Source organism: Corvus moneduloides, chromosome 3, assembly GCF_009650955.1.
Source record: "Corvus moneduloides isolate bCorMon1 chromosome 3, bCorMon1.pri, whole genome shotgun sequence".
Taxonomy (NCBI): Eukaryota; Metazoa; Chordata; class Aves; order Passeriformes; family Corvidae; genus Corvus; species Corvus moneduloides.
The window spans coordinates 31,827,195-31,846,305 of record NC_045478.1 but is presented as its reverse complement, the minus strand read 5'-3'; the positions used below and the strand labels follow the sequence as shown (position 1 = coordinate 31,846,305).

Here is a 19,111-nt window from a genome sequence, read left to right as displayed (position 1 = left end):
TATTCTGGTTTTTTTTTCCGACAGGGGGATCAAGGACAGAGAGGTCCACTAGGAGAGACAGGTCCAAAGGGAGAAAGGGTGAGCGCAGACAAATTTTGACTCCTGTTGACTTGCAAACATTAGTTACTTAATAGCATATAAACAGTGCATAACTGGTACTCTCAAAATAATGTATATCTGAATGAGTATGCATTGACATTCTTTTAATCTGTCATTTCATTGTCTTCAGCTGCATTTTTAAAAATTGTTATTATTTTTAGGGTCCTCAAGGTACAAGAGGAATAAATGGCCTCCCTGGGCCTAAAGGAGAGCCTGTATGTATATTTAATTTCTTTATTTGCTTCATATGATGCTAATTTGTATATTAGTGCTTGGGCAAAATCTCTTCAAAGTTACATTAATTTCTGTTTTCTTTTTTCAAGGGCTTACCAGGAGTTGATGGCCGTGAAGGGATCCCTGGAATGCCTGGAGCTAAAGTAAGGCACAGTTGGCATATGTCTGCACTTTGGTAGTGCCCTAGATTTGTTCACTCATTTGTGGCTGCTGCTTGTGGCTTTATGCACATTATTAGGGTAATTTAATTAACATTCCTATACTATAGATCGAAAAGTATGTCAACTCTGTGTTCCAGAAATAAAATATTCCCTCGTGTTTGATTTGCATAAATTACAACTTAAAATGTTTTACAGGGTGAACCAGGAAAACCTGGAGCTCCAGGTGATATAGGGCTCCAAGGATTGCCAGTAAGTATCAAGTATTTTACCTTTGAATGATAGGCTTAGTTCAAATCATAGAAAGGCTGTGTATAGGTTAATTTGAATCTGATATTGGAGTAATTCAAGTGTAAATCTAAGCAAAAGGCCCAGGGCAGAGTGTGTGTAATGCAAGGGGAAATTCTGCTGTGTGTATGCAAAACCTTTGCACAAAAGCCTAGATCTCCTTTTGATGCCATTGTGAGGAACTTGGCCTCACAAAACCTTTGTGGCCAGGATGTGACTGTCCTAGTGATTCTCCTATCTGAGACCCCGTGGATACTATGGTGTGACTCCACAATTAGGGCTGGTCTCATTGTATTGACTAGGGCCAAACTTTTCCTAGGCTGAGCAGGAAAAGCTGAGCTACTAGTCTGGCATACCTTACATGAACCATCATCCTTTGATACTCTGCTGGCTCAGAACATCTGGAATGTGTCACGCTCATGCTTCTTTCTGTGGGTGGGTTGGAGGTCTCTGGTGTATCCCCTGTGGTGAACTTGCAGGGAATCAGTAGTGCTTTATGGGCCCTTTCAGAAGGTAATCCTTGTGCATTAACTGAGTTTGGAAGCTGTGCCAATTGTCACAGGCTAAATAAAACCTCTTTAAAACACTTTGCTATAGGACTAATTGCTGTGAGGAATAGTGAAGGAGATGTTTTAAAACAGAACTGGACATAATAAATTTGTAATACTAAATGAACTCAAGCTTGAAGATAGTTTGGTAAAAGCATACTTGCTATGAGCTGTTGCAGAGAAGTGAGGAGGGAATGAAAAGTGTCCAATGGCATCTGTTAAAATCTGCACCTCCAGTCTCAGCACACTGGGACAAGCATGTCTTTCTAGTCTAAGACAGAAAGAGTCACAACATCTCACTTATCCATGCTCCTTTTGCAATTTGTGAAGTAAGAATAATACTCCTTATCTGTTACTTTGTAAACAGAAAGAATTCAAACTTGGTCCGTTATTGAGTGAAAGTGCTTCAGTATCAAGTAAAAGGATTAGAAATACTCAAGCACAAGAAGGATGTTGTTTTAACACCATTTCCAAACCCCTTAACCACAAACAAATGTAAATTTTTTTTTCTTTCAGGGTTTACCAGGCTCTCCAGGTATGAAAGGTATTCCTGGCCCAAAGGTAAAACATCTTGAGTATTGTCTTTCTTATACCACTGTATTTGTGCTTATCAAGTTCTAAAGTATTCAATGAAATTGTACTTTCTCTTGCGTTAAGAGACAAGCCTTAGGAATTAAATATCTTTTTTTATCAACTTTGGCCTGTGCATTTTCATGATTCTTGTGCTACATGACATGGTTTTCATTATTCTAGGCATTAAATAATACCTAAAAAAGGCCATTCCTTCTAAACTTGTGGAAATCATTGCTAGAGGAAGCTTGTGATGTGCCTACCTCACTACTGCTTGAAATGAATGATCTTGTAATAAGATAGTATTTCTAGCCACCCTAAGCTGATTCAATCACAGAGGTTATTACCTCTATTTAGGTAGCACCAAATTGCAGCATCAATTCCAATCTAGTTTAAAAAGTTGTTGTAAGATTGAGACTGTGGAATGTTTCAGACAATGATGTTTGAGTTTAGTTGTAAGTAATTGAAAAAGAAAACTAGACTGAGACAAGATTTTTGTCTGAAATTACATGGAGTGATATTGCCTTCTGTGATTTGAAAGCAGCAATCAAATCTATTTGGGATTTGTCAGCACACAAACAGCAAAGGAACTGAAATCTGACTTTTGAAAAATTAGATAGAAGGGTTTGGTCAAAGTTAAAAGAACACCAAAAGTAAGGCCGAAGTTAAAAAATTGACACAGGCTGATTTTTTTTAGACCTTGTTGCTTTCCTTGTTTTAATTTTTTATTTTAAAATGGAATAGCAAACCATTGGCTCAGCTAATATTTTTCATCTTTTGTCCAACAGGGTAATAGAGGTCCTCCTGGGGTGCCAGGGTTAATGGGAAATCCTGGTAAACAGGTAAAACCATTAATCTTATACAAAAGATCTAGAACAATGTGTAAAAAAACCACTTTTCAAATTTGTTGCATTTCAAATTTGTTCCCCAAAACAGGGTCAACAGGGCCCAGAGGGAGAAGCAGGTCCAACAGGACCCCGGGGACCACCAGTAAGTATGGAATAAATCTCTAACTGAGCGTATGTAAAATTACAGTATCTCAATATAGGGTTGCTGAAGCTAGCCACAAGGTAAAGTTATTATTTATTAGAAGTTCTAATTTTTGAGGTAATTAATAGTTCTTTATCTTCTTTACCAAGAGGATGTGCATCATCGCATAGAGAAATACAGTCCTATTATATATCCAGTAATGTCCTATGATTGTTTCTGGCTTTGGTGGAAAGTTAAATTTTTAACCTTTGCTTATATTCTTCTTGTCTTTGCATTTAAATATGCTGAGTAAAAGCCAAAACAGAGGGGATAAGTGTGGTTTGTGACAAAAAGCTGGAACCAAACTCCTGTTCTTTGACTGCAACACTCTGGTTGGCATTATGAACGCAGATATAGTGGTGTGAAGAATAGAATTTATCTTTAACTGGAAACACTGATGCTGTAATTTCTTTCCCTGGAGATTTTCCTTAACACTAGAAAGATTTGGAAGACTGGAGAAATTGCTGCTGGGCAGGTAGATTGTTGCAGGAAATAAATCTGCTAAGAAAAGTGAACTAATGGCGTCTGTAAAGGCTCAGTTTTGAAGACAAAGGACAGCTGGATACTGGAGAGTGTTGGGTACTGCTTTCTGATTCTCTCTAGAGGGGACCTGACATGGTTTGAAGCTGCATAAGGCTGATTTAATTTCCCTTTGCTGTTAATCATTCTGGATGGAGGGGGATGAGAGGCTCAGTGATTTGAAGAAAATTTTCATGTACAAATAGTCACTCTGATGACATTAACCAGGCTCCAGGCTCTGTAAGCAATTGCCTTTTCAGGCTTCCCTCTTGCCACTGATACCCTAGGGATAGTTTCCTGGAATTTTCTGAGCTTCTGCTGTATTACAGTGGTACAAGTTTTGCTCATGCAGTTGTAGGGTTATTCTCATATGGGGTATAGTGAACTACTGTCTGTGATGTACTTGTAAGGGTCAGGAATATCTTCTGTGAATTAGCTGCTTAGACATATGCCAGCAGTCAGCCAAGTAACAGATTCCATTTTCTTCTGGTTTTTTTTCTGTGGTTTGTGCTATCATGGGCTAGATACATTAATTCATCAGATAACATTTATTTTGGGCAATCTTTGCATGACTGCTGTGTCCACAGCTGCCTAAGGGTGATACAAAAAGGGGATTATGGGAGTATTTACTAGGATGGATTACAGCTCTCTTCAGCCTCCCAAATACCCAACTTGCAAACATTTATTTTTGTTCTTTGTCTTTAAAATTGTTGGGTACACTAGAAAAAGTTTTCAGCCCTGTTCTTAGACTCATACTTGTGACAGGAACAGGAATTCTAATTGAATCAGACCAAAGTAATTGCCCACTCTGATAATGCACTGTAATCTGCTGAACTATTCTTTTAATCCTTTCAATGTGAACATGAATTTACAAAATCAGCAGTCCATAGAACAGGGGTTGACACATGAGGTTAATTATTAGTAACTCTGTAGATGGACAAAAATACTTAATGCAGATTAAATACAGTGATTTTTCCTTTTATCACTCTAGAGACCAGCAAGGCACATGGATTCCTTGCCTTTATTTTCTGTGTTTAAAAAGTGCACTCATTTTGGAAAACATGTAAACATTAGAATCAAAGTTTAGAAAAAGAAAGCTTTTAGTCAATGAGTCATGAAGAAAGGAAGCAAATTATTGATTATAAAGTAAGTTTGTATGTGGTACAGCAAACAGTAATCTACTTCTCATCTGTAGTTCCCTTAAAGCTCTAAAGAGCCTTGGATAATAACTATGTTGGCTCCCATCATCTTGAGACTACAGGCAGCATACAACTGGAATAACTCTCTTTTTTTTTTTTTGAGGAACACTTTACTTCTACACCAAAAATGGGGGTGATGAGGGTTTTTCTGTGTAGGAAGGACACGGGGTTGAACTACTGAGCTTCAGAGACCTTTGGTCTAAGCTAAGTCGATATTTATTTCCAGGGGAGAATAAAGAGTGTTTTCTCTTTCTTCTGCAGCATGTACATGTAGCAGATACATTTGAACTTCAGCTTTTTGGATTCTGCCCTAGGAAAAAAAAGTAATCTGCTGGTTAAATAATTCTGTGTGCCATGATTGTCAAACTTCTAAAACTAGACAATTTGGCAATAAGTCGAGAAAAGCAGCTATAATTCAATTATAATCGTTCTAAAGAGAATTTTTCTTTTTTTTTTTTTTCCTTTACTCTTTTGAAATTTTCTCACAGCTTTAATACTTGCTTGTTTTTGACCAAAGTTACAAAACCAAACACTTTCAAAGCCTGAGGAATTTATGGTTACTATTCAGGTATTTTTCTTGGCCTATTTCTTCTTATTTTGAATTACCCACTTTAGTACTCACTTCAGTTCTTTCCTTTCCCCTTTACCCCTTTTTTCCATTTCATTCTTGCTGCAGAAGACTCAGGTAGAAGTCAAGAGGGGTTGGGCTTATTCCTTGGAGAAAGAAAAAACCTTGATATTTTGCGGGATAAGGGGAATTTCAGTCCCTTAATATATTGGTTGCACAGCAACAGCCACGTGAGATTCTCTTCACTTCCCTATTTCATTTACCTGTTCTTTATGTTGTGACTGGGTAAGACAGCATGGCTGGTAACTCCAGGAGGGCCAGAACTCCAGAGGAAAGGAAATCTAGTGAAGGTTTGTTGGGGTATAACAAGGCTGGCTCTGCTAATTTAGCCAGCAGGCTGGTATTTCATTAGGGAAAACCAACATGCCTACATTTGTGTTATATTTAAAAACCACATGGCTTTTCAGCTTTATCTACTTGCAAAAGACATTTTTTGAGAGAAATTTTTCACTTCAACTAGTGTGTAGTTTTTTTAAAAGTTACACAAGGGAGCACTATCATCAGTGGCTCTGTGAGACAAATACTACTTCTGTACTGTTTGCCAAATAACTTGTAGAGTCCTCTGGCATAAAGCATGTTATTTCAGTGTATTTTTATTGTTAAACAACTATTGGAATATAGTTGGAAAGATATTGTTGCTAAACAGCAGATTCAAATTTTGGCCTTTTGTGAGTCTCTAAACATTTACAGTTTCACAGGGAAGGTACTAAATATTTGAAAACAAGACTGCTAGCTCTAATTAAAAACTCATGGCAAACTCGTGCATTAGGAGACTTTTTTTTTCTCACCTCTGGCAAATATCCCTAGGAGACACTGGCTTTAAAAAGTGTCATTTTAGTCTGTTATTGTTTTTCCTTAAAAAACTTCCACTGGCATGTGAGTGTGTAGGGGAATAAAACAACTTTTACTATTCATGTGTTCATTAAACCAGAAAAACAACTGGACCAACTTGGAAATTTTGCCTTTCATTTCTAAATGAAACATATTCTCCACCCCACTCTTAATTGTTTCGTTGGTTAACCTTATGTTTGCTTCACATTAGTCTAACCGATCCAAGTAATGACCAAACTCATTTGTGATTTAAACCTTTCTAAGTCAGTCATCATGGCAGGTGGCCCAAAGGAAGGAATTCTCAAATATGGAAATGTCATTCCTAATGAGTGGAATTTAGTCATGCTCCCTAAGCTGCTTAACCATTTTCTTTCATATTTCCTGAGATTTAGTAATCTAATTTAGTGTCTGCAAAAATACTGACCCCTGCCTCTGCTTTTTCATCCCTTGCTTTTCTTCAGCTGTTTAACCTGTAGATTGCTAACATTTGGAGAGCCTGCATTGCACCCTGTGGTTTTGCAGAGAGCTTGTAATATTGAAGTAATCACTTAAAGCTCCATACTATCAAATTGAGCAAACTTGATGTATATGCAGGCCAGCATTTGTATGTGTTGTTTTGTAATTAGGAAGTAATACATGTTTTCCCAACATTAGCAAGAGAGTCTAAATATCTGGCTGCCTAAGATTTGATACCATAGACCCTCTGAGAGGCTTCTGAGGTGAGCTGGTCTGTTGGGCTGACTTCCTCTCTGGAAGTGCCTTTGTCTCACTGTAAAGGGGAAACCTGGACAGTACCTTGGATTTAGTACTCAGATGTCACACAGCCCAAAGTTAGAGGAGAATGCTGTTTTCGGCATCTTAAATTACTTTCAGGTAAATAATTTTCTGGTCTTTAAAGATGTTTTTGTCCTGCCTATGCTGAAACGTAACTTTGGTTACCCTAACACTATAACTAAAATGTAGCTTTTCTATCATATTCTTTTTACATTACTGCAATAAATAATGGGTCACTTTCTGTAGTTGGTAATGGTAGTGTGGTAGGATGGAATGTCCTTGTCTCAGTTTATATGATATGTTTAGGAATTAGTGGACATGTTTCTTATACATAATGTCAGACATGTTCCACAAGTGGTGTCATAGTTTACATTTAAGGTACAGCTAAAGGGGTTAGTTAGCACTACAGAGTTTATAGCAGAATCAAAAGGACAAAGTACATTTCCATCTTGCCAGGTACTTTTCATCCAGTAAACCTAAGCCTCTAGATGAAGGTCACAAAACTTTTTGACCCTGCCCAATTCCTCAGCATGGTTTGTACAGGGTAGCACTTTTCCTCTCACGCTTGCAGACTGCATATCCCAGGCAAACTTGATAAGCTCCAAGCCTCTTCACTTCTCCTAGTATTCAGTCCTGTCCGCCTAAATGACATGGCCAGATTCTTGTCTGATACCTCTTTTTTTACCCCTTCACCTCCATCAACAACTTTCTTTTACTTTTGGGCATGGTAGACCTCTGGATGTCAGCAGATATCACAATGTTGTCTTCTCCTAAGCAGTGTAGACAGTAACCTGGGTAAAAAATGGATTTGTTATGGAGCTCGTGTACCAAAGCTGTCCTAGACTTCAGCTAACGCTGTAGACACAGTCAGAATGAAAGGTCTCTGTCCTCTAGACTTGGCCACAGTATCACTTTTGAAGAGAATGACAGCTAGTGAGCTGCTGCTTGTGCCCAAAGCATGGCATCATTAAGAGGAGGGAAGATTTCATGCTACATCTACCTCTTACCATTATCCTGAGCAGTACAATTAAATTATTACTCTGGCAAAGTTGCAAAGGTACATTTAAAATCTCAGAGAAAGTTACTTGTATATTTACTCTTCTGTCAAATATTAGTTTACATTCTTGGATGCTTTTCAGTACTGTATTGAGAGTCAAAGAGTCCTGTTGATGCTTCTGTGGATAAATCCTTAAATGAATATTTCCTCTGAGATTTTGCATCACAAAAATTCGATAAGTTTAAGTCTCACAAGTATATAATTGATAAATGGGTTACATTTTGCAAAAGACTTTGAATATGAAGTTTTTAAAAAGCCAAAATGTACTTTGTTTATTCTTCTTTATTCTGCACAGGTTTAATTCTCTATGGCAGTGCTATGACATATTTTATTAAAACAAATTTTTTAAGTAGAAAAGAGTTATTACAATATACGCTGTGGATTACCTCTTGAGTGATTCTAATTAGTGTTTCAATTATCTGGGCAACTAAGTGAGATGCAAATTACCTGGGGTGTATTCTCATTCTTATTATTGTTCCACTCAATTGATGAACAGGAAATCAATAACCCAGTGAAACTGTATTAGCATGCAAATGCATTCTGTAACTCTTTGTGAGAATTCTACAAAAGCATCAAGTCTTCAAAATTTCAGTGAGGGTGAAAATGATCCCAGAAAAGCTAAAGGAAGGTCTGCTGTAAATCCTGTAAGGTTCTCTTATGTGTTACATTCAAAGGCTGAATATAGATCTAACAGAACTGTGAGACAGACATTAAACCTTCATTTAAATGTATTGAGAGTCCAACAATCATGCCTTGAAAAGGGAAGGTAGATTTTTGTTGTAACCACAGTCTAGCACAGGAGCTGTGGAAGGGCTGCCTCCTGGTGGTGTTCAGACTTGCACTGCTGTGCTACCATTTCAAACTTACCGTTCTGCATGTGCCTTTTCCTTGAGGCATGGGATGTTCCCCAGCATGGGCGCAAGCCTGTCTGTCCCAGCTCACTCTGAACTGTAGTGGCTACTTTCCTTCCTTAAGCCTTTCACCTCTAGGAAAAGTATGGATTTTGAAGGGTGTCAAAAGTATATAAAACTATACAAATTCTGGTTGTCTTTTTGTTAAAACCAGTGCAGCATGCCTGTTTGTTTGTAGGTGGCCTGAAGCGATTCACTGTTATACAGAGGGCTGCTGTATAAGAAAGGTGGGCTGAGGACACGGCCAAGCTGCCTTCTGCTCTGATTACTGCCTGTAGTGACTTACAGCACAGAGGAACATTTCATCTGACCAAGTAAAGATGTCAACCTCTGAACCAGTTATTACAAAAGCCTTCCTATAAGATGTGGGGAAAATGTATGTGCTTCTAGGTTTTTCTAATGACTTGTGTTGAATTTTAAATATTTACATGAGGATGTTTCAAAATGCCTTTTTTCTTCATTTACTATGAAGAGAAGCATGAGTAACCAGTTTACTGTAAAACCTATCCTAAGGCCATTTCAGTCAGATGTAACTTGGAGGAAGCATTACAGTCTTTCTAGTTATACCAGGGCCCAACAGGATTCCTCATTCTTTGAGTTCCAGTTCTTCTCTTACGTGCTAAAACACCTCTGCAGATCTTGCGGTGGTGGCCCATCGTTTGAAGTAATCTGTCCTTACAGGCATAAATGCCAACGTTTACAGGAAACACTATGCATTTGTATTCCAGTCGTCCGTATACTAACCTCCTTTTTTAGCCCCTTAGAAAAGCATTGTGTTTGACAAAGTGCTTGTGGTGTGCGTTTCACGAAAGATGTTTTCTGCATTTGAAATAAAATTGAAGATTTTTCTTGGATTATGTATGACCAGTAGAACTTTTGGTGTGCTTAAGAGGTTTATTATATGATTTTAACTCTCTGAAGGTTATACTGCTTTTGTTTGATCTCATGCAGCAATGACTGCTATGGCAATGATACAAGAAGACAAGTTTCTAATGCTGATCATAATTTAGGCTTCGTCTTTCCTGAATCAGAAATGTAGTAGTATTCCAGGTGATGGAGTTCAGATTTTTGTGATTAAATATAAGTTTAATGCATTTTCTGGGTTGTAAAATGAAGGTGAGTTGGGGGGGCATTTTTCCTTTCTTTCTTTCTTTTTTTTTTCAGCATAAAAAAGCTTCTAGAAATTATGCAAAGTGCTTTAAAGTAATAGGTATTTTAACACCACAGGATATTTTGAAGGAAATGAACGGAAAAGTCTGTTTATGTTTGGTTCTGTGATCTCTCCAGGATACCTAATTATTTCTTGGATTGTAGAGTTAGCTTTCCTAAGCTTGTGTGAGAAGTTGTCATTGGATTTATGACCTAGTGTAAAAGGCCATGTCTGCCATCTCCTTTTATTTGGTATGCCAGAACGTTTCACAATATTGTTCTTATGAAAAAAATCCTATATTTAAAATTATCCAGTGCACACAGCACTAGAATGCTAAGATCTGCTTTTATCTAAAATATTCTATGTTATTGTATGATAGTTTATCAACTTGCATAACTAATAACATCAATTCTTGACACTTTATGATCTTAAATGTTATATCTTTCTTTTATTGCAAATAGTCCTTACATATTCACACAGTGAAATTAAGAGGAGTTCCTCGAGTGAGACCTAGGCTTGTGTTGGGACACTGTTTGAATTTATCTGTCGAGGGATATGTCTGTACATGTGAGAGTGAAGCTATAAAACTTATTGAGCTGTTCTGAAAAGTTCAATCATAAAAGACAGAATCTTTTGAGAAAGGTACTTTAGTTCAAAAATCTTTGCAAGTTTGGCTCAATGTCAGCTTTACCCCCGCTATGTATACAAATGGCTGCATTAAGAAATGGAGTTGTAACACTGATGTGAATACAATGATCTGGATGGATAAACATGTCCCGAGTGAAGACATAAAGATGCAGTAAAGCACATATTTATGCTTATCACTATTATAAATGGGGATTTTTAAAAGTTACACTTCCCTATAACAGTCTAGACTTTTTTAAAACCTGAATGAGTTTATTAAGCATTACTTCTGCATTCACTTTTCACCTTTGTCCATTTGGGATCAGGTGCTTTAAATATTACAGGAGTTCAGGTGATGAAACTAATCAAAAGCCTAAAGTTAAGTGTGAGTGCCAGAGTTGTCATAGTGAAGTGAATGTGTTTGTGATAAGTAACTCTAAGGTGTGATCTCATGAAGGGAACTTCATTGTGCTTAATCACTCAGCAAAATGAGTTACTTGAATCATTTAATGCTAAATAAAGATTATATGCAATTGTTAACTAAAAATGTTTACTCAGAAAGTTTCACTGATTTTAATGCATATGGTATTTTTGCACTATGGAAAAGAAGTTTCAATTAAACCCAACTGCTAAGTAGTGTAAATCACTTAATATTAAGGAAAAGAAATCATACTTTATTCCCAGATCACAGGATGTATTTCAGGAAATAATGTTGTCCTTCTATTTCTGCTTCCAGGGTAGCAGAGGGGAGACAGGTCCTGCAGGTCCTCCAGGTTTACCAGGGAAATTGGTAAGCAGTTTATTTCCATATTCCGTGCTCATGTTTACTTTCAAGGAGCTTTAGTATCATTTGGAACTACACTTACTCACTTATCCATGCAGGGAACTGAAAATAACATTTAAATGAGTGGTTGTTCAGTTTCTTTTTCAGTCCTCTGTTACTGTGCTAATATTAGAAAATGCTGTTTTAAATTACATGGAGATGTGTGTGACTTTTTCTTCTACTCAATAAACCCATAAATCCTATGATGTGCAAAGCTGAGTTGCACACTCCTGTGTGGGCTGCGTGTACCTGGGAGCAGGAGCAGTGAGAGACTGGCTTTCTGCTAACAGCTACGTGAAACTAATGAATGGAGCACGTTATGAATGCCACCTTTTACCAGAGCTCCAGCAGTATTTACACAGTATCGGTCAGAAGCATAGCTGGGGAGGTCTTGGCTCAAAGAACCTACTGTTCCAGAGGAATGTGCAAATTGCAGAGTGCAAGATCTTGGGAAGTATTTTTAAGAGAACCAGACTGTCGTTGAGGGACGGGAAGGTAGAAAACCCTGTAAGTTATTTCTGTTGTGATTGTCAGCAATAAATTCATAATAAGATTCTGTTTAAAGTGCTGTAGTTTGGATCAGCCCTATTTGCATCAGATAATCCTCTTTTATCAAGTTAAGTCTGTTCTGGGAATAAGGTTCTGCCCCATCTGCTTCAGGGTATGACCCTTAGTTGTTCATTCTAAACCTGGTTGGCTAAGTTTACATCCATGATTTATTTTCACAGGGTCCCCAGGGTAATATTGGACTTCCTGGACTGCCTGGTCCTCCAGGCCTTCCTGGTGGTAAAGGTGACCGGGTAAGAAATGCACTCATACATGCAGACTGCAGTTTGATGTCAGGAGTAAACACAATAAGTTGAGCACTGTTTTCGGTTTTTCCGTGAATTAATGTCTGTTTTGTATGTAGATATTTTAACTGCTTGAAAGTGGTGCTCTATGTGCCCATTAACCACTTGTAGCTCATAAGGGTGGACAGGAAAAGTCTTGACAGTGTCACTTAAGGGACTGAAATAAGATTACTGGTGTAAACACTCTTTTGTTTTTTTAAGTTTGAATCATTTGAAGACCTCAATCATACTGCAAATCATTGACACAGCCAGATCTGAAATGGTCAGTCAGGGTCTCTGGTCACTATACAGCTTTGTAACTTCCACCCTCATCTACAGTAGAAGTGATGCCTGTTACATGTCTTAGGACCTGCTATGGAAATGCACATGCTAATGCAGCTATTGTGACACCTATGCATACATGCAGAATTACAGGATAGAAGTACTTCTAGTATTTTGTTGACAGGGAAGGATTGGGCCCTGGGGGCCTCACATAACTGCAGAAGATACCTTACTTTGCTCAATAAATGTCAGTGAAGACAGTACATAAAGCCAGAGATGTTTCTTGGCTATAGGAGGCTGCAAAGGATGGAATGCACTTGCCAAACTTCTGACATACTTGTTATAAAAATATTAAGTTCTCTACTGTGTTTCATCTCTCTTACTTGAGGCACTTCAGTATTAAATGAATTACACTTGTGGAGTGCCCCTTACATCCTGCTGACAACCAGGGAACTGTTGGACTGTTAGTCAGGTATGGGTATATCTGATGTAGAATGTCTTAGCTGAACAGAGGAATCCTGCCCTTGGTATGCTCCCAGTGTACAACATAGGGTGTCTGGATAGGGCTTGCTGTTGTTTCTGGCAGCTTTTTAAAAAAAAAGCTTTTCAGGTACTTAAAAGCAAGCTTTATGTCTTTGATGTTGCTGAGGTATTTTTTCATGTTTGTTTGGTTTTCTTTTAATGCTGAGATCAGGAACACATGTTTCTAGTCAAATGTAAGTATTGACATAAAGCAGTCTCTTTTTATTAGGTTGGTAATGATTCATACTTTAGACTCCTCAAGAGGGAGATTGAAGGTACTGAGGAAGCAAATGTGAAGGAAAATACCTAACATGTGTTGCAGTGCTGACAACCTCCTTCCAAGGGTGCCTGATTTTCCTTATTTATCATATAAATGGTCTGTAGAATGAAAAGTAGAATGTAGATGCTGTAAATGGACCTAGAGAGAGACAGGCTACATCCAGGAGGTTTCTGCTTATCTAAGTGGCAGATGACAGTAACTTGTGCCTGGACCTTTTTTGAAAACCTGAGGTCAGTTTATTGCTCTGTGCAAATAACCTTAAAGTCCCAAGAGCTATGCTAGGAACTATGTCATCCTGTGATTCCTTTTTAGCTCTCCACTTGTATCCTTGATTTATATTATTTTTTCCAGTTGCATAGAGGTTGGAGTGAATTTTCTGGGGCAGCCTTAGCATGGCTGCAGCCTTGCCAGCAGCGCTGACCTGCAGTATGTCTTCCAAGTCACAAGCCTGGAGAGCATTGTGCTGCTCTAGCCTTCCTCTTCCCTTCAGCTTTTGCAACTGCATCAGTCTTACAATGTATTGGTTTTGCACGGCCTGGTTTTGTCAGGTTGGAAATAGGTGTCTCTGTAGCCTGTTAACCCTAGTCTTTGGGACAACCCCTTCTAGGAGTAAGTTCTAGGCTGAAGTAACTTTTTTTCCATTTCTGGTTTCAAAATTTCATGATTTTGTACACAGGGATCCTATAAAGTTCTGTTGTGTAGCTATATCTGCATGATAAGAGTTGATGAAAATAGCAGCCAGAAGCCAGTAGAATTCATGAATTTGATATATCAGTAGTTATTCTTGATCCCAAAGCTGATAAATATTGTGTACTATCTGTTGGCATCTTGTCAACATGCAGGTGATGACCACTTAAAGAATGAATCACCACCAAAGATACCAGCAGAGGTGTTTTTATTGAAGTAATATGTAAAAGTGAGAGGTGTCAAAATTCTATGGGTATAATAATGATTGAATGTTACAAGCATAACATAATGTGTTAATTGCAGGATCAGTGTTCGTGTTTCCAAGCCCACATGGACCAATCCTTACCACGTCACCCCGTCCCTGTGTGGGTTTTCAGGTTGGAAGAGGAGGTCACAGCCTAGGCCTCTGCCTCCTTTGGAGCCTGAACCAGACTGCCACTAGTCTGGGCAAGGAGCTGTGTGCATCAGGCACACACCTGACATAGTCTAGCAGAGAGAGCAGGACAAAGCAATGTAAGAGCAATGGCTTACGCTTCAGTGAATCTTACGGGGTGGTTATGCCCACGCAACACGGATAATGCCCAAACCCCAGCATTCACCACTTAGAGTGTTTCTGATTCATGTAGTTTGGACTGGTTTCATACACTTGGGTTCTGTCTATTTTAGTAAGTTAAACAGCAGCAAGGCAAGTGCCAGACCCTGGCACAGCAACACAATCCTTTATGCTGCTAAGTGGTTAAAGTAGCCCCTGGTACAGTTTTGGATGATGCTGACAGGCAGTTTTGCAAATAATTCTTGGGTATGATTTGAGAAGCATTTTTGCAAATAGATAGGCAGTAGGTCAAGAAAAGTGAGTATTTTCATAGTTTGATATCTTGCCTTAGTGCCTCCGTTGAAATTTTTGGAGTCAATGTGGATTCAGATAGTTTCAGTTACGATTTTTGTATTTGCTAATGCAAACACTGCAGGCCAAGGCTCACAAAAAGCAATCGATTCTTCTATGTCAGCCTTCTCTATTGGCAGTTTTATTGCTCTAAACAAGATTAAGGGGGCAGAAAGAATCCCCAAAACAATGTTAGGTTGGAAATCAATATCTTTTTTGTGTAACTGGGAAACCTTAACAAGGCACAATGTTGAGAACACTTCAAACAAAATAGTTTCAGTGTTGACAAAGTTGGAATGTTAAACAGTTCTGTGATTTATACTGCTTATCTTTGTGGATAATTTATTATTAGCTCTTCATCTTCAAGAACATGAGAACATGTCAGAATTCATTAATTTCATAAAACTCACACCAGTCTATGTGTCTGTATCTTATGTGAATTAAATGGATCTCTGAAATGAGAGAGAAACTGCTGCATGTCTGTCTGTTTTACAGAAAAAAAATATCATGCACAGTTATAGTTCTTTTGGAATGCATATCTTTGAACATGTGCAGACTGCAAAGAATATTAAAAGGATGGTGTGACTGGTTTTCCAACAGAATACAAATACAAAAAGATTGTCCTAAATGATAAACTGTTCTACAAATTTAATAATTTTGATATAGAGAAAAATTACATCTGTTTGAAATGAATTAGGTCATTAATTTATTACTCCTTATTTCCTGCCCGTCCACACAGGTACGTTTTGTTAGAGGATTCTAAGATGAAACATAATCTAATTTCTTTTGAAAAAGGCATATTAACTCTAAGATACAAGCCTTTTGACACAGGTTTGCTAAAAGACATTGAGAATTGAACAGCACACAAGACAAGATTGTGACTGTACTTGTGAATGTCTCTCTGCTTATCCCTCATTAGCAGGGCTACTATAGCCTTCAGCAATATGGAATATATAATAGTGCTAGAAAAAGTGATACACTTACTGGATTTATTTACTTGTATCTTGTAACCAATTCTCAGAGCAGACCAGTAGCATCTGCAAAAGCATTTGTCATTTAAAGGGGACATCTTCTGTTTGACACTCAGAATCTGTACTGTCCAGTGTGGTGATGGATTATATGTTCCAAACTAGTACTTGCCTTCAGTCTGTCACATAAATTGCATGGTAAGACTTAAGTGCTTTCATTGTCATTCTTAAAAATTTGCAGCTTTAAAGGTCTCTTGCATGAATGTGAAATTTAGGATCAAAGAACATTTAATGTGCTTTAGAATCTAGAGTTTGAAATTCTGAAATATTTTTTTTTTTTTTGAAATCTTTAACCTTTTAGGGTTCGGTGGGTGAACCAGGACCTAAGGGTGAACAAGTAAGTCATGATAGAGATTATGGGACTTTAAAGTCACAGTACCAAATGCCACATAATGCTGACTAAATCTGAAGGCTGACAGTATGTCTTTCTTTGATGTAGGGTGCACCTGGAGCAGAAGGAGATGGAGGAGAAAAGGGTGACTTAGTAAGGCGCCTTTTTTTCTTTACCTGATATTATGTTGTTATTGTAAATTAAAACTATAAAATGTTTTTGGAATACTTCAAGCGTTATGTTTTCATCACTGAAATGCACATTTAAGTTTTGTAGCCACTGCAGAGCACAGCAGTTCTATTTGCCTAGTTACCCTATTCCTGCTGTTTGGAAAGCACTGAAATACACGTGCTCTGTTAGGGGTACAATATAGTACAGACTGCCTTGAAGGAAAGGGATGTGTCTGTGTTTGTGTATATATATATGTATGTATGTGTGTATATATATATATATATATATACACATATAGGTAGATACATATAGAGACTGTTTGTTTATAAATATATATATATATGCATGCACAGACACAAATTCTTGGTGTTTGAGGCAGTGAGGATGAGCAATTAGTTTAACTCAAGTGAAACAGGAGGAGAGTTAATAAATATCCTTAATGACTCGCACTTAAAGGAAATATTTTGTATTGACTTTCTCTTTGGAAATATGATTTGCAACTGGCTGTTAGGGAGAGGAAAAATGGGCTGGGAAGAGGCTGTGGCACTGTGATATTGCGTATATATATGCTGCAGGAGTATGGCATGTTGTAAATTGACATGGGTAATGCCTGGGTCATGTGCCCTTGGGAAAAGAGGATGTTTTTCCCTGCCAAAAGAGAAACCCACTGGTCCAGTGTCTCCCATGAGGTTTCACCCAGCAAAGCCAGAACTGATCTTTCTAAAGAAAGTAAACTGCTCCCTATTCAAAGAATGGTAGCTGGGTCATATGTGGGAAGTGAGTGTTTTTATCCTACATGCTGCAATTCTGAAAGCCTTAGTGAGAAAAATGTCCAGTAACGGAGCATTACAGTCACTCTGCAGATTCCCAGGAAGCAATACTATGGGTTGTTTAAGTGTGCTGCCAGTCAGTCTGGTTTAAATGGATAACAGTTATTTCTATTTCAATTATGACCTATTCATTAACAGACAGGCCTTTGACTGGAAACTAGTTATTTCACCATGACATTTAAGAACTGGGAGAGGGCAGTTTACAGAAATCTCTCTAAGTTTCTTCGGTGTTTTCATACTAATCTATTTCACGTCTGATTACAAGATTTTGAAAGTTTTTTTTTCCAGTTGAGAGGAAAGCCTAAAAATTCCTGAACAGTGGGATTGCTATTCTCAGTCAGGTGATTGAGGGATTTTGGAATTGTTCAAGCCAGGAGAAAGATTGCTGGAAATAGGAATGTGATGGGATTTGGCTTCTTCACAGAGCTTTAGGTAGACACTTGTCTGGTTTCTGTTGCAGTTTTTCAGTATTAACACAGCACTGAAATCCATAGTTCTGTCACTTGTCGGAAACTAGAAAATCCTGGTTAAAAAAATGCATCCTCTAAAGTTTTCCAAGAAATCTGCTGTCTAAGATTGTCCTGGGGTGTAGCTGTGTTTGAGAGGTTAGAGTCATGTGTCTGATTCCAACGTAAGAAATACAAAAACAATTATAACAAACATGCTTTCTCATCTGCACCTTACAGAAAAGTTTTTGAGAAAGGAATTGTACAAAACCCACTCAAAATAAAGGTTTTATTTTCAAAGGAATTGTAATTAATTTGTGGTGCAATTTTGCATAAATCAACCAAATATATGAAATTTCTTTTTATAGTGAAAAAAAAATCATGTGAAATGTACTGCATTTTTAATGTCAGTGGTAACGGAGACTCTCTTCTAATACAGTTTGTCTTATTTTTAGGGTGACATGGGATTACCAGGAGCAAAGGGAGCTGTAAGTATAATGAATAGCATTTTTATGGAAATACAGAGATCTAGTAGATCATATAGATCATATAGATGGTTTTCTGATCTAAGGAAAGAAAAATGCAAATAACAGGCTAAGCTCTTTATCACAGTTAAATTGAATGTGTTCTAACAGATTTTCTTCTGTTTAAATTTTGAATACAGTTAATATTAAAATGAATTGGCTTTGAAAAGGAATTAGTTTCCTGAATTCTAACTCCATAAAAGAGAAGCATCATTCAGCAGCAGTTTTCTGGCCAACTAAGTTTTTTTTTTAAAGAAAATGAATGCACCCTTTGTACAGTAGGTGTTGGATAGAAAGGAGGCTCAGTGCAGTGGCTGCATGCCACTGTTAAAAAGCCGGCAGCAGGATTGTGATGTCTGTGAAACCAGGAGTATTTATGGCTCAGATTCCTTTATTTTATTTTTGTTTTTATTTTTATTTTATATTTATTTTCTTTTATATTTATTTTATTTTCTTTTATATTTATTTATTTTATTTTTATGTTATTTTAATTTAATTTTTATTTTGTTTTGTTTTATTTTGTTTTATTTTGTTTTCATTTGCAAAGTGATAACTTTGATGTGGAAGGAGCAGAATCTTGTATGTCACCTAAAAAAATAACTGGAGAGCTGAACTCCTTCTTTTATTTCAAGATCACTGAAGAGTTGGATTGTTACAGCATCTGACAGTATGGGCTGTGATACTAAAATACCAACAGTTCTGCCCATGGGGAACTGAGGCTGAGCATAACAAAAAAACCTGTGCTTGTGTTCTCTGTGTTTGGGGTAACTTCAGGGCTAAGCAAATGCAAGCTAAAGACTGTTTACTGCTGATGAGGATCCTACATGAAGGACATGAGGAAGAGATAGAGTAGAA

General features: G+C 37.5%; 1 protein-coding gene across 2 annotated transcripts in view; it reads left to right on the top strand.

Moving 5' to 3' along the window:
• COL9A1 (collagen type IX alpha 1 chain) overlaps window positions 1-19,111 on the top strand; it is a 66,798-nt gene that overhangs the window by 36,723 nt on the left and 10,964 nt on the right. For both annotated transcript variants that reach the window (XM_032104744.1, XM_032104745.1), the window contains 12 exons: window positions 25-78; window positions 261-314; window positions 423-476; window positions 690-743; window positions 1,844-1,888; window positions 2,686-2,739; window positions 2,834-2,887; window positions 11,356-11,409; window positions 12,171-12,242; window positions 16,256-16,291; window positions 16,394-16,438; window positions 18,188-18,220. In XM_032104744.1, the coding sequence (XP_031960635.1) occupies window positions 25-78; window positions 261-314; window positions 423-476; window positions 690-743; window positions 1,844-1,888; window positions 2,686-2,739; window positions 2,834-2,887; window positions 11,356-11,409; window positions 12,171-12,242; window positions 16,256-16,291; window positions 16,394-16,438; window positions 18,188-18,220 (609 nt within the window). The remainder of the gene's footprint in view (window positions 1-24; window positions 79-260; window positions 315-422; window positions 477-689; window positions 744-1,843; window positions 1,889-2,685; window positions 2,740-2,833; window positions 2,888-11,355; window positions 11,410-12,170; window positions 12,243-16,255; window positions 16,292-16,393; window positions 16,439-18,187; window positions 18,221-19,111) is intronic.